The sequence below is a fragment of the Leucoraja erinacea genome, chromosome 31, assembly GCF_028641065.1.
Source record: "Leucoraja erinacea ecotype New England chromosome 31, Leri_hhj_1, whole genome shotgun sequence".
NCBI lineage: Eukaryota > Metazoa > Chordata > Chondrichthyes > Rajiformes > Rajidae > Leucoraja > Leucoraja erinaceus.
In genome coordinates, this window is record NC_073407.1 from 21371224 (window position 1) to 21383257 (window position 12034).

General features: G+C 46.7%; 1 protein-coding gene across 1 annotated transcript; it reads left to right on the forward strand.

Moving 5' to 3' along the window:
• The first annotated feature begins 4118 nt into the window (after window positions 1-4118).
• On the forward strand, window positions 4119-11868 carry LOC129712100 (piercer of microtubule wall 1 protein-like). Its single transcript, XM_055660296.1, has 3 exons — window positions 4119-4389; window positions 10441-10519; window positions 11340-11868. The coding sequence occupies exons 1-3, from the start codon at window positions 4235-4237 to the stop codon at window positions 11526-11528; spliced, it is 423 nt and encodes a 140-aa protein (XP_055516271.1). The 5' UTR covers window positions 4119-4234; the 3' UTR covers window positions 11529-11868.
• Window positions 11869-12034: the final 166 nt, after the last annotated feature.

A 12034-nucleotide genomic window follows, 5' to 3' on the forward strand; every position in this document is an offset into this window, starting at 1 on the left:
AGGAGCAACCATTCCATCACTCACCAAGGTTACAGTGGGCCAGTGGTCCTCCCAAACTGCACGTCCTTGCGATGTGGGAGGCCAACCTGAAGCACTGGTAGAAAATGTCAACTCCACACAAACTGAACCAAGGTGGGGACTTGAATCTGGGTTACTGGAGCCCTGAGGCAGCAGCAGCTCTGCAAGGTGTATCTTTATTGCAGCTGGTAGATCAGTCTTGTGATTGCATTTACTTGCGATCTTCTTTGGTGCATCTTGTGCCTGAGTGACATGTGTTGTGTCAATAATTGTGAAACTATTGTACTCCTGGGGAAACGTACCGTGTGTTTCCTCGTCTCTCACCGTTTTATGTATTTATTTTTGCCAAAGAAGAACTATTTCTTCTTCAAGATCTTGAAGATCAAAATCAATACTTGGAGATCAAGTATTTGACTGTTCAGCCAAAATGTGTAGGAAGGAACAGGTGCTGGTTTAAACCAAAGAAAGACACAAAAAGCTGGAGTAACTCAGCAGGTCAGGCAGCCTCTGGAGAGAAGGAATGTGACATTTCGGGTCGAGACCCTTCTAGGTCTGAAGAAGGGTCTCGACCCGAAATGTCACCTATTCCCTTTCTCCTGAGCTGCTGAGTTACTCCAGCTTTTTGTGTCTACCTTCTGTTCAGCCAAGCTGGGTGCCAGAAGTTACAATGGCCAGTGTTCGGAATCCATAGTCCAATTCCAATTATAGATTTGAGAAAAATGGCAGAACACAAGGAAACACATGGTACGTATAATCTGCAAATCTTAATGTTGCCAAGCTGGGATGGGTACAGAGAAGATTTACGAGGATGTTGCAAAGACTAGAGGGTCTGAGCTACAGGGAGAGGTTTAGGCTGGGACTCTATTCCTTGGAGCGCAGGAGGATGAGGGATGATCTTATAGCAGTGTATAGAATCATGAGGGGAATAGATCGGATAGATGCACAGTCTCTTGCCCAAAGTAGGTGAATCGAGGACCAGAGGACAAATGTTTAAGGTGAAGGGGAAAAGATCTAGTAGGAGTCTGAGGGGTAATGTTTTCACACAAAGAGTGGAGGGTGTATGGTCCGAGCTGCCAGAGGAAGTTGTTGAGGCTGGGACTATCCCACAGTTAGGCAGGTACATGGATAGGACAGGTTTGGAGGGATATGGACCAAACGTGGGCAGGTGGGACTAGTGTAGCTGGGGCATGTAGATTGGTGTGGGCATGTTGGGCCGAAGGGCCTGTTTCCACGCTGTATGACTCTATTAATTTTGAGTAACACGTCGCCATGGAGAATAACAGCCACCAGACGTATCACACCAAGGCCAAGACCAGCACGGCTGGGAACAGACTTAAGCTGCTTGTACACGATCCCACCAAGATGTTATCTGGTCATCGAAATAATGGTAAAGTCAAAGAACATTAACATTCTAAAAATAGAATATTGCAGAGTGCATTTCTGGAAAGAGGTGTTGTGAAATGTTGTGAGAGTTCAGAAACAGCGGTGACCAAAGCAAACTTTTCCGACATTGCATCATCCAGATACATTAAGAAAGTTGAAATCAGCAACTAATTTTCTGATGAGCTTGGAAAAGGAAAATCAATGCAAGTAAGCAGATATTGGGTAGGGTGGGGTTTAGTTTAAGCCTGGAGATGCAGTGCAGAAAAGGCCCTTCGGCCCAACCAGTTCCTGCTGACCAACGATCACACGTATACTAGTTCTATTCTACACACCAGGGACAATTTGCAGAAGCCAATTAACCTACAGTCCTGCTCGTCTTTGGAGTGTAGGAGGAAACTGAAGCACCCAGAGACAACCCACGCGGTCACAGGGAGAATGTAGTAACTCCGTGCAGTTAGCACCCGGAGTTGGAATGGGCCCTGTGTCTCTGGCATTCATTCTACCACTGCGCCACTGTGCAACCCAAGTTGCTTTCCCTGGTGAGGAAAGGCTGATAAAATGATGAGCTGGATGGATTGGGTCCACAGAGGGGTCATCGGAGAAGGCATTGGATTCAGGTGAGAGGCAGGAGGTTAAGAAGAGATGTCCGGGAGAATATTTATTTAAACAGAGTGATTGGAATCTGGAACATGTTGCCTGAAGAGATGGGGAAGCAGGCACTGACAACATTAAAGCATCTACACGGGCATTTGAATCACAAGGTCATTAGAACACTCCTGGATTAATAGGACGGACAATGGACCTAGTTCAACGTGGACGTTAAGGGCTTGAGGGCCTGTTTCTGTGCTGTACTGTTCAATGTTAATGCTGGTAAATGGGGGCTAGTATAGATGGGTGCAATGTTCGGCATGCATGGACACAGTGGGCCAAAGGGCCTCTTTCTGTGATATATGACATTAGTACTATCGATGTGGGACTGGAAGAGCAACAAAGATGTCCATCACAGTGGCCTAGTCTTGGGGTTCCAGCATGGAACCTGTTCATCCAATGTCCAGATGTTCACTCTCCATTTGGAAAAGCCTCACTAAAGACTTCCGAAGGCAATCAAATTGCCGATCCTACATGGGAACAACAGGCAGCAGAATTCCATGGGTGCAACGGATCCAGTAGTGCTGGACATTAGCTTAGTTTAGTTTTTAGTTTAGAGATAGAGGGTGGAAACAGGCCTTTCGGCTCACCAAGTCTGCGCCGACCAGCGATCACCCCGTACATTAACACCATCACATGCACACACTGGGGACAATTTACCATTTTACTGAAGCCAATTCATCTACAAACCCTGGAGCCTTTGGGTTGTGGGAGGAAGCCGGAGCACCCGGAGAAACCCACATAGTCACAGGGAGAACGTACAAACTCCGTACATACAGCACCCATTGCCAGGATTAAACCTGGGTCTCTGGTGCTGGGAGGTAGCAACTCTACCACTGCACCACTGTGCTGCCCAGCATCAGGATCAGTAATAAATATTTATTATAGCACCAGAGTGCAGTTGCTGTAAATAAATGCTCTGCCTCTGCTCACGGGCATTACCACCAGGGGGAAGAGTGATGGATAGAAGTATCATAGTAGCTACTTTTATACATAAAATATAGGCATGCATAAAATCCATGATGTTATTGAGCAAACATACATCTCCAGCTGGTATGGCAATGTTCAGTATATGTTCTCTTGGCATGCAGAGGGTTGAGCTGCTTCCTCAAGACTCTGGAAGCAATTGGGGAGATTTTTGTGAGTCAGGCAACAACACAGAAGTGAAAGTTTAATTTAGTTTGGAGATACAGCACGGAATCAGGCCCTTTGCCCCATTGAGTCCACACCGACCATTGACCACCCATCCACACCAGTTCCATGTTATCCCGCTTTCCCATCCACAGAGGCTGGTTCGCCCACCAACCCACATGTCTTCGAGGAAACCGGAGCACCCGGATGAAAACCGAGTGGCCACAGGGAGAAGGTGCAAACTCCACACAGGCAGCAACCAAGGTCAGGATTGAACACAGGTCTTCGGTGCAGTGGGGCAGCAGCACTACCAGCTGCACCACTGTGCTGCCCTTATGTCATGGGAAATGTTGTAGGGCTCACATCTCACAGAGATTTAAAGCACTTTCAGTGAGGGGTCAGTGTGTGTGTGTGTGGGGGTTCCGGACCCCAGTGTGGGTCAGTGTGTGTGTGTGTGTGTGGGACCTGTACCCCAGTGAGGGTCAGTGTGTGTGTGGGGGGGACCTGTGCCCCAGTGAGGGTCTGTGTGTATGTGTGAGACCTGTACCCCAGTGAGAGTCAGTGTGTGTGTGTGTGTGGGACCTGTACCCCAGTGGGTGTGTGTGTGTGTGTGTGTGTGTGTGTGTGTGGGACCTGTATCCCAGTGAGGGAGTGTGTGTCATGTGTGGGGTGTATGAGGGTCAGTGTGTGTGTGTGTGTGTGTGTGTGTGGGACCTGTACCCCAGTGAGGGTCAGTGTGTGTGTGGGGGGGATCTGTACCCCAGTGTGGGTCAGTGTGTGTGTGGGGGGGGACCTGTGCCCCAGTGTGGTGTCAGTGTGTGTGTGTGTGGGGGGACCTGTACCCCAGTGGGGGTCAGTGTGTGTGTGTGTGGGACCTGTATCCCAGTGAGGGTCAGTGTGTGTGTGTGTGTGGGACCCCCAGAAGAGGGAGCCCCAGGTCCTCCATGAGACACTGTCTGTCCCATTGGGCGGTTCTCCGCTTCCTGTTTACAGTCCATGTTGCGTTGCCGGGCGCGTTGCCTGGCGACGGGCCGCTGTTGCAGTTTCTCCCGCCATGGATCTGTGCGGGGTGAAGGAGCCCACGGTGAAATACTTGGAGCCGAAGCCGGCGCCGGAGCCTCCTCCCTCGCCACGGACCAGCCATTATTACCGGGTCAAACCGGGCGTCCCCGACAGATTCGAGCATCCCAACATCTTCCAGGGTTACAGGTAGCGAGCGGCCGAGGGGGGCAGTTTCCCCGTGTGGATGGCAGGGCCACCGGGCTGATCCATCCGGCGAGGTTTTGGGGGCGTTATCCAGGGAAAGCGATCCAGACCCTGGGATCTAACGAACGGGATGTAGTGAGAGACCTCCAGAGCTGTGCTGAAATGGGATCAAACGAGTGGGATCCACGGTGCTTGCTTATTCAAGGAAGGAATTTAATACGTGAAATGGGCTACATCGATTGTATACAGGGAAAGAAATGTGATATATGCAATAGAATTAAGGAGAAAGAAGCATGGAAGTGAATTTTGGGGAATGGGGATGTGGAAATAGGCAACCAGTGTGTATCATCTCAGGGATACATACTGGGAGTGGGTGATCCAAATAGTGAGGGAGATCAGAGAACAGTACAGCACAGGAACGGGGCCCTTCATCCCACAATGTTTGTCTCATAGAAACATAGAAAATAGGTGCAGGAGTAGGCCATTCGGCCCTTCGAGCCTGCACCGCCATTCAATATGATCATTGCTGATCATCCAACTCAGTATCCCAAACATGTTGCCCAGTTAAACTGATCTCATCTGATCTCATATCCCTCTATTCCCTGCACTTCCAAGTTCATAAGTTATAGGAGCAGAATTAGGCCGTTCGGCCCATCAAGTCTACTCTGCCATTCAATCATGGCTGATCTATCTTTCCCTCTCAACCCCATTCTCCAGCCTTCTCCCCAAAACCCCTGACACCTGCAGTAATCAAGAACCTATCAATCTCCACCTTAAATGTATCCACTGACTTGGCCTCCACAGCCTTCAGTGGCAATGAATTTCATGTGCCCGTCTAAAAGCCCCTTAAAGACCATTATCGTATTTGCCTGCACCACCATCCCTGCCAATGCATTCCACGCCTCCACTAGCCTCAGTGCAAAAAAAAAAAATTGCCCCACACATCTCCATTCAACTTTCCTTCCCCCTTCTCACCTTATAGAAACATAGAAAATAGGTGCAGGAGTAGGCCATTCGGCCCTTCGAGCCTGCACCGCCATTCAATATGATCATGGCTGATCATCCAACTCTGTATCCTGTACCTGCCTTCTCCCCATACCCCCTGATACCTTTAGCCACAAGGGCCACATCTAACTCCCTCTTAAATATAGCCAATGAACTGGCCTCAACTACCTTCTGTGGCAGAGAGTTCCAGAGATTCACCACTCTCTGTGTGAAAAATGTTTTTCTCATCTCGGTCCTAAAAGATTTCCCCCTTATCCTTAAACTGTGACCCCTTGTTCTGGAATTACCTCCCATATTCCAATGACATACAGGTTTGTAGGTTAATTGGCTTCAGTAAAATTGTAAATTGTACCTTGTGTGTAAGGATAGGATCTAGTGTACGTGCATCATTGGGCAGCACAGACTCGGTGGTCTGCAAGTTATAGCTGTGGCCTCTGGAGTTGGACGTTCCCACCTTGGGAAAAAAGGTTCTGACCGTCAGATCCCTGGGAAGGGGATCCAAGGAATTTAGTTCAGGGGAAGGAATCTCAAGAATATGTCGACAAAAATGACAACAGAAAATGTTGGAGAACACTGTGCAGGTCAGACAACATCTGTGGAAAGAGAAAAGACGGCCGTTGCATCTCCCGCAGTTGCATTGGAAAGTCCATTAAAAAGGGAAGTTGTTGGTGGGGATGGAAGGGCAGACCAGGGAGTCTTGAGGAGAGGTGATTGAATCTTAATGGCGGCAGTAGAAATGGCAAACCCAGAGGCTGGTAGGATACAAAAGTAACATCCAGCAAATATGCATCAGGCTCCACTCTGGAGGTAAAGGGGTGAGAGACTTGGTGCTGTGGTCAAATCCTGATGAAGGGTCTCTGAACATGGAACAGTACAGCACAGGAACAGGCCCTTCGGCCCACAATGTCTTTGACTTGAAACGTTACCTGTTTCTCTTTACGCACATGCTGTGGGCCTGCTGAGTGGTTCCAACACTTCCTGTTTTTACTTCAAATTTCCAGTATCTGCAGTTTTTTTTATTTTCTTCTCTTTTTTGCAGACAAGTTGTTTATAACTAGAGCCAGGATTTTGTCATAAATGCCATGTGCCTTTTCATGCTTTTTTGATGATTTTACCAAGATAATGCCTTTTTCACTATCGAGTGCCTAAATCAGCTTTTTCTCTTGCCTTTTGCTAAAAGGTCGTGCTATTTTCTCTAGTTGTATCGTGATTACAATGACGTTCTCGATGTTAACACGTTAATATTAATGTTATTATTAACGTGTTAACATAGTATAACTTACAAGAAAATTTCCACCACCGGGGCGAAACCAGGGGCGCCATCATCGGCCATTCATTTGTTCGTGTCACTGACCGCTGGTTCAGTCTTCTCCAAGATCTATTTAAGAAAGAACTGCAGATGCTGGAAAAATCGAGTGGGTAAGGCAGCATCTATGGAGAGAAGGAATAGGCGATGTTTCAGGGCGAGACCCTTCTTCAGACTGATGTGGGGGAGGGGTGGGGGGCGCAAAAAAGAAAGGAAGAGGCGGAGATAGTAGGATTAGAAGGAGAGCTGGGAAGGGTGAGGGGGAGGAGGGAGAAGACAAGGGCTATCTAAAATTAGAGAAGTCAATGTTGATACCACTGGAGTGTAGACTACCCAAGCTTGTCCCCTCACTACATTTACTGCTGGCTCCAGTTGCAAATCTGAGTTTTCGAGTGATCTGTGCAGGGCATTCATTGAAGCTGGAATTCGACTGTGGAAATTGGAAAACAAGTCTCTCAGAGGTTTTTTAGAGAAATACACAGAGGAACCTATACCAAGCGAGTCATCGTTACGGAAAAATTATGTTGACAGCAACTTCAACATTGTTGAGCAGAAAATTAGAAATGAAGTTGCACGCAACAAAATATAGATCTCAATAGACGAGACAACCGATGCTGTGGGGAGATATGTTGTCAATGTGGTCGTCGGTACACTAGAGGCAGGTCAACCATCAAAGGAGTATTTGTTGACATCGGAAGTATTGGAGAAGTCAAACAGTTCAACTATTTCTCAGTTGTTTACATCTTCACTTGCTGTATTTTGGCCAGAAGGTATAAAACACGAGAATGTTCTTCTGTTTGTGACTGATGCAGCTCCGTGCATGAAAAAAGCTGCTCGTGCTCTTAAAGTTTTATTCCCCAAAATGTTGCATTTGACATGCTTAGCTCAAGGACTTCATAGAATTGCCAAGCACATATGTAGCCTGTTTCCAAATGTCGATCGCCTAGTTTCCAATGTCAAGAAAATCTTCTTCAAAGCAATTGTTCAAGAACATGGCACCCGAGATTCCGCTACCTCCTCAGCCCGTTTTGACTAGGTGGGGTACATGGCTCTCTGCTATACTTTACTATGCTGCAAATTTTGAAAAGATAAAAGAAATCGTCAATTGTTTTGAAGAAAAATCTGCTGCAGTCAGGATCGTGCAGTGAAATCGTGCAGAAAAACTCCCTCCTCCGTGACCTTGTGGTTATTGCTTCCAATTTTGCAAACTTCCCACAAGCTATCACTTCCCTTGAGAAACGTGGCGAAACATTAGTGAATAACTTCCAGGTTTTCAACAAAGTAACTGACGATGTCCGTAAAATTCCTTGCGATGTACAGTAGGTAAAGATATACAAGGAAAATGTGAGAGGGGGATTTTAGCTAACAAAGATCTTGAAGAAATACAAAACATAGCTAAAGTTCTCAAAGGTTATGTTATGCACAAGATATCGATATGAAAATAGAGTCTGTAGCTTGCTTCGGGTATGCACCAGTGACCTCAGCTTCACAACTGAAGCATATTCTGTCTGACGGCATAATTTAACACCAGATAATTTGATAAAAATGCTAGTAATTATGTGCATGACGTGGATGACGTTTCTGATCAAGACGCGTATTCAGACTGAAGAAAGGTCTCGACCCGAAACGTCACCCGTTCCTTCTCTCCAGAGATGCTGCCTGTCCTGCTGAGTTACTCCAGCATTTTGTTTCTACCTTCGGTGTAAACCAGCATCTGCAGTTCCTTCCGAAACGATAAGACGTGTAAAGCAGGTTCTGCAGGGATTCAAACAGGGGCTGGTATTCCGAAGATCCCAGTGCTTTAAGTGTGTGTTGATCATGGATGTGTCTGCGTTCCCCTGTTTGCAGCTGGATATGAACATTGGCATTTCCCATTGCTGGTGTTTGAAGCAGATACTGCAACTGTGATATTAATCTTTCACACCCTGCAGCAGCACAGGGTTGCCGAGCTGATGGTATTTATATCCTATCCCTGTGACTGTGACTGTAGGAGGTTCCCAGGAGTGTGTCAATATTCACTGGGAATCTCCAGCAGGCTGACGATATCTATGCAGGGACTTCCCTGTGGGTGACAACATGTGAAGAGTTTCCTGAAGACTTGCAGAATCTAAATGGATCAGCAGGGGGCAGAGTAATCAATGTTTGTAGGATCTTCTGCAACCATATTAATATAGGCAGTCCCTCTCTCCATCCCTCCCCCACCCAAGTTCCACTAGCTTCTCGTTTCACCCTACAATGGCCAGCTAACAATGGCCTGTTTCCTTTATCATTGTTACTATTTTGCATGTATTTGATACATTGTTCTTCATCTGTCCACATCGTCATCTATATCTCTCGTTTCCCTAACTAGACTGAAGAAGGGTCTCGACCCGAAACGTCACCCATTCCTTCTCTCCAGAGATGCTGCCTGTCCCGCTGAGTTACTCCAGCTTTTTGTGTCTATCTTATAGTCATGTTTCCCCCCCCGATACGAGTCAATATAGAAGTGTACAGCACAGGGACAGGCCCTGTGACCCTGAACATGATGCCAACTTTATAGATTATATTCTGCATTACCACTGCAGTCTAAGACCACGCACTCCTCACAGCACAATAATTTAATAACAAGGAACTGCAGATGATGGTTTACCAAAGAAAGACATAAAATACTGGAGTAACTCAACGGGTCAGGCAGCATCTTTGGAGTGATGACCCCAAATGTCAACTATATTAACATAAAACAGTACAGCACAGGAATGGGCCCGTCGACCCATAATAACAAGATGCCTAGTTCATCTGATCTATATCCCTCTATTCCCTGCACTTCCATTGCCTATCTAAAAGCCTCTTAACCACCACTTTGGTACCTGCCTCCACCACCATCCTCTGTGTAAAAGAACTTGCTCCACACATCCCCATTAAACTTTCCCTCTCTCACCTTACAGCCACGCCCTCTAGTGTAGACATTTCCACCCTGGGACAAAAATGGTTCTGAGTGTCTACCATATCTATGCTTCTCATAATTTTAATTACTTCTATTGGATCCCCCCTCAACCTCTGATGTTCCAGAGATGCTGCCTGACCTACTGAGTTATTCCAGCATTTTGTTTCTTTCTTGCCTCCAATAATTTCTGCTCCAAATCCTTTCTCAGTTCCGTTGAAGCATTCTGGGCTAAGATCCTTTGGCTCTGCTGCCTTTATCCCGTTCTTTATTATCTGGGCCACCCCATCCTTCCTTTTCCATTTTGCCCTTTTCTTATAAGAGTTAAATATGCAAGAATTGCCACAGAAAACTGTGGAAGCAAAGTCAGTGGATATATTTAAGGCAGAGACAGGCAGATTCTTGATTAGTACGGGTGTCAGAGGTTATGGGAGAAGGAAGATTGGGTTTAGGTTGGAGAGATAGATCAGCCATGATTGAATGGCAGAGTAGACTTGATGGGCCAAATGGCCTAATTCTGCTCCCATCACTTATGAACTTTTAATTGCCAACAATGCTCACATCTGGTGATAACCACAGCTGGATGAACATTTATGCATAACTTCCCGTCCAGTCCTCATCTCCTACACGGCTCCCACCATTACACACTTCGGACAGGGCAGGAACCCAGGGATCACCCTAGAACAATGTACAGTCTGAGAGCAGATGGGTGGGCAGGACGGGCTGAATAACCATTGGTTTCAGTAATGGGCTTAATATAGATATATGATGTTTTACAATCGTTCCAATAAGTTGCATTTTTGTTGCCTGACTGATACTGTAGATCCCGACCTCTTAATCCGATATATCGAACAACCAACCAAATCTATGGGAGTCAGCAGCCAACTGTTCATGAAATGCCGGTAAGCAAAGTAATCTCTGACATCAGCTGCTTTACTGTGGTGTCTGTTAATGTTTTAATAATCTATTGAAGTCAACAGTCCAATTTCAGATTCATAATTTATCGAACGGATACCCCAGTGAGGGTCAGTGTGTGTGTGTGTGTGTGGGACCTGTACCCCAGTGACTGTGTGTGTGTGTGTGTGTGTGTGTGTGTGTGTGTGTGTGTGGGACCTGTACCCCAGTGAGGGTCAGTGTGTGAGTGTGGTGTGTGTGTGTGTGTGTGTGTGTGTGTGTGTGTGTGTGTGTGTGTGTGTGTGTGTGTGTGTGTGTGTGTGTGTGTGTGTGTGTGTGTGTGTGTGTGTGTGTGTGTGTGTGTGTGTGTGTGTGTGTGTGTGTGTGTGTGTGTGTGTGTGTGTGTGTGACCTGTACCCCAGTGAGGGTCAGTGTGTGAGTGTGTGTGTGGGACCTGTACCCCAGTGAGGGAGGGGGGGGGGGGGGGGGGTGGGGGTGGGGGTGTGTGACTCTAACTCAATGCCCATGAAACCCATACTTGTGTAACAATCCAACCCTGTACATTCATACTTTGAGACCACAACTTGTACCCAAGCAGAAGCCAATGTGCATGATATCTGTAGTTATTATTTTGCCCAAGGAGGCAAAATCATTGCTCTTCTGGGGATGTTGTTGTTGAAGTGTTGGAGCTGGAATTTGGACCGGGATAGAAGGGGAATCTGCGTGATCACTGAGAGTTTGCTGCAGATTTAATGAGGAGGCGAATGCTCAGGGCTGAATTCTATCTTTCCCCTCAGACTCAACCTAACCAATCTGTTCTTATTCCAGACCAGCTACTTTTCAATATCTCGGAAAATCTCTGATGATTTAAGTAAATGTGGGATGTACAAAGACAACGGATTTAACGTGGACCTGGACAAAACGCTGGTCACTGGGCCAGATAACCTCGTTAAGTTTCAGGACCGTCTGAACTTCCACCGTTCCTACCTGCGGAGCGGAACGTCAGAAACGGAATAGTGGGTGCCATCGCCTGCTGCTTCCTAACGGATACTTCCCCCGCTGCTCCTTCTCTGTACCAGTGGCTGCAATTACTGCGCATGTCCCTTACCTGACCCTTCAATTAATTTAAATTTAGTGTATTAAAAGTATTCGTTCAGAACTAGTATTAAACGGAGTTAGTATTTATTTTTAAACCATTGTAATTCCCTTGTATGTAGTCATTGCTCAAAGCCCAACTCAAAGCCACCCTTCACTCCATGATTTAGTTTGTGAATTCAAGTCTGGCTCAAGGTTTGAACACCTAACGCACGCTGGCACTTCCTCCACAGCTCCTCGTGTACTTTGAGGGGTAGTGAGAGACAGCAGTGCGACACTGCACCATTAGATTAGTCATGGGGAGGTGTTATACCACAGCTGGGGAACTACAGAGTAAACGCCTCTTGGTCAGAGAGAAGGAGTGCATCGATGTTGGGGCCATTTTATCTCAGATAAACCCAATCTGTGTGTTTATGAACTAATAGTTG

Excerpts from the sequence above, each read along its gene's own strand:
- LOC129712100 (XM_055660296.1), top strand. The coding sequence starts at position 4,235 with ATGGATCTGTGCGGGGTGAAGGAGCCCACGGTGAAATACTTGGAGCCG. Across the intron at positions 4,390-10,440 it reads AACATCTTCCAGGGTTACAG|ATCCCGACCTCTTAATCCGA; the intron begins GTAGCGAGCGGC and ends CTGATACTGTAG. Across the intron at positions 10,520-11,339 it reads CAACTGTTCATGAAATGCCG|ACCAGCTACTTTTCAATATC; the intron begins GTAAGCAAAGTA and ends TTCTTATTCCAG.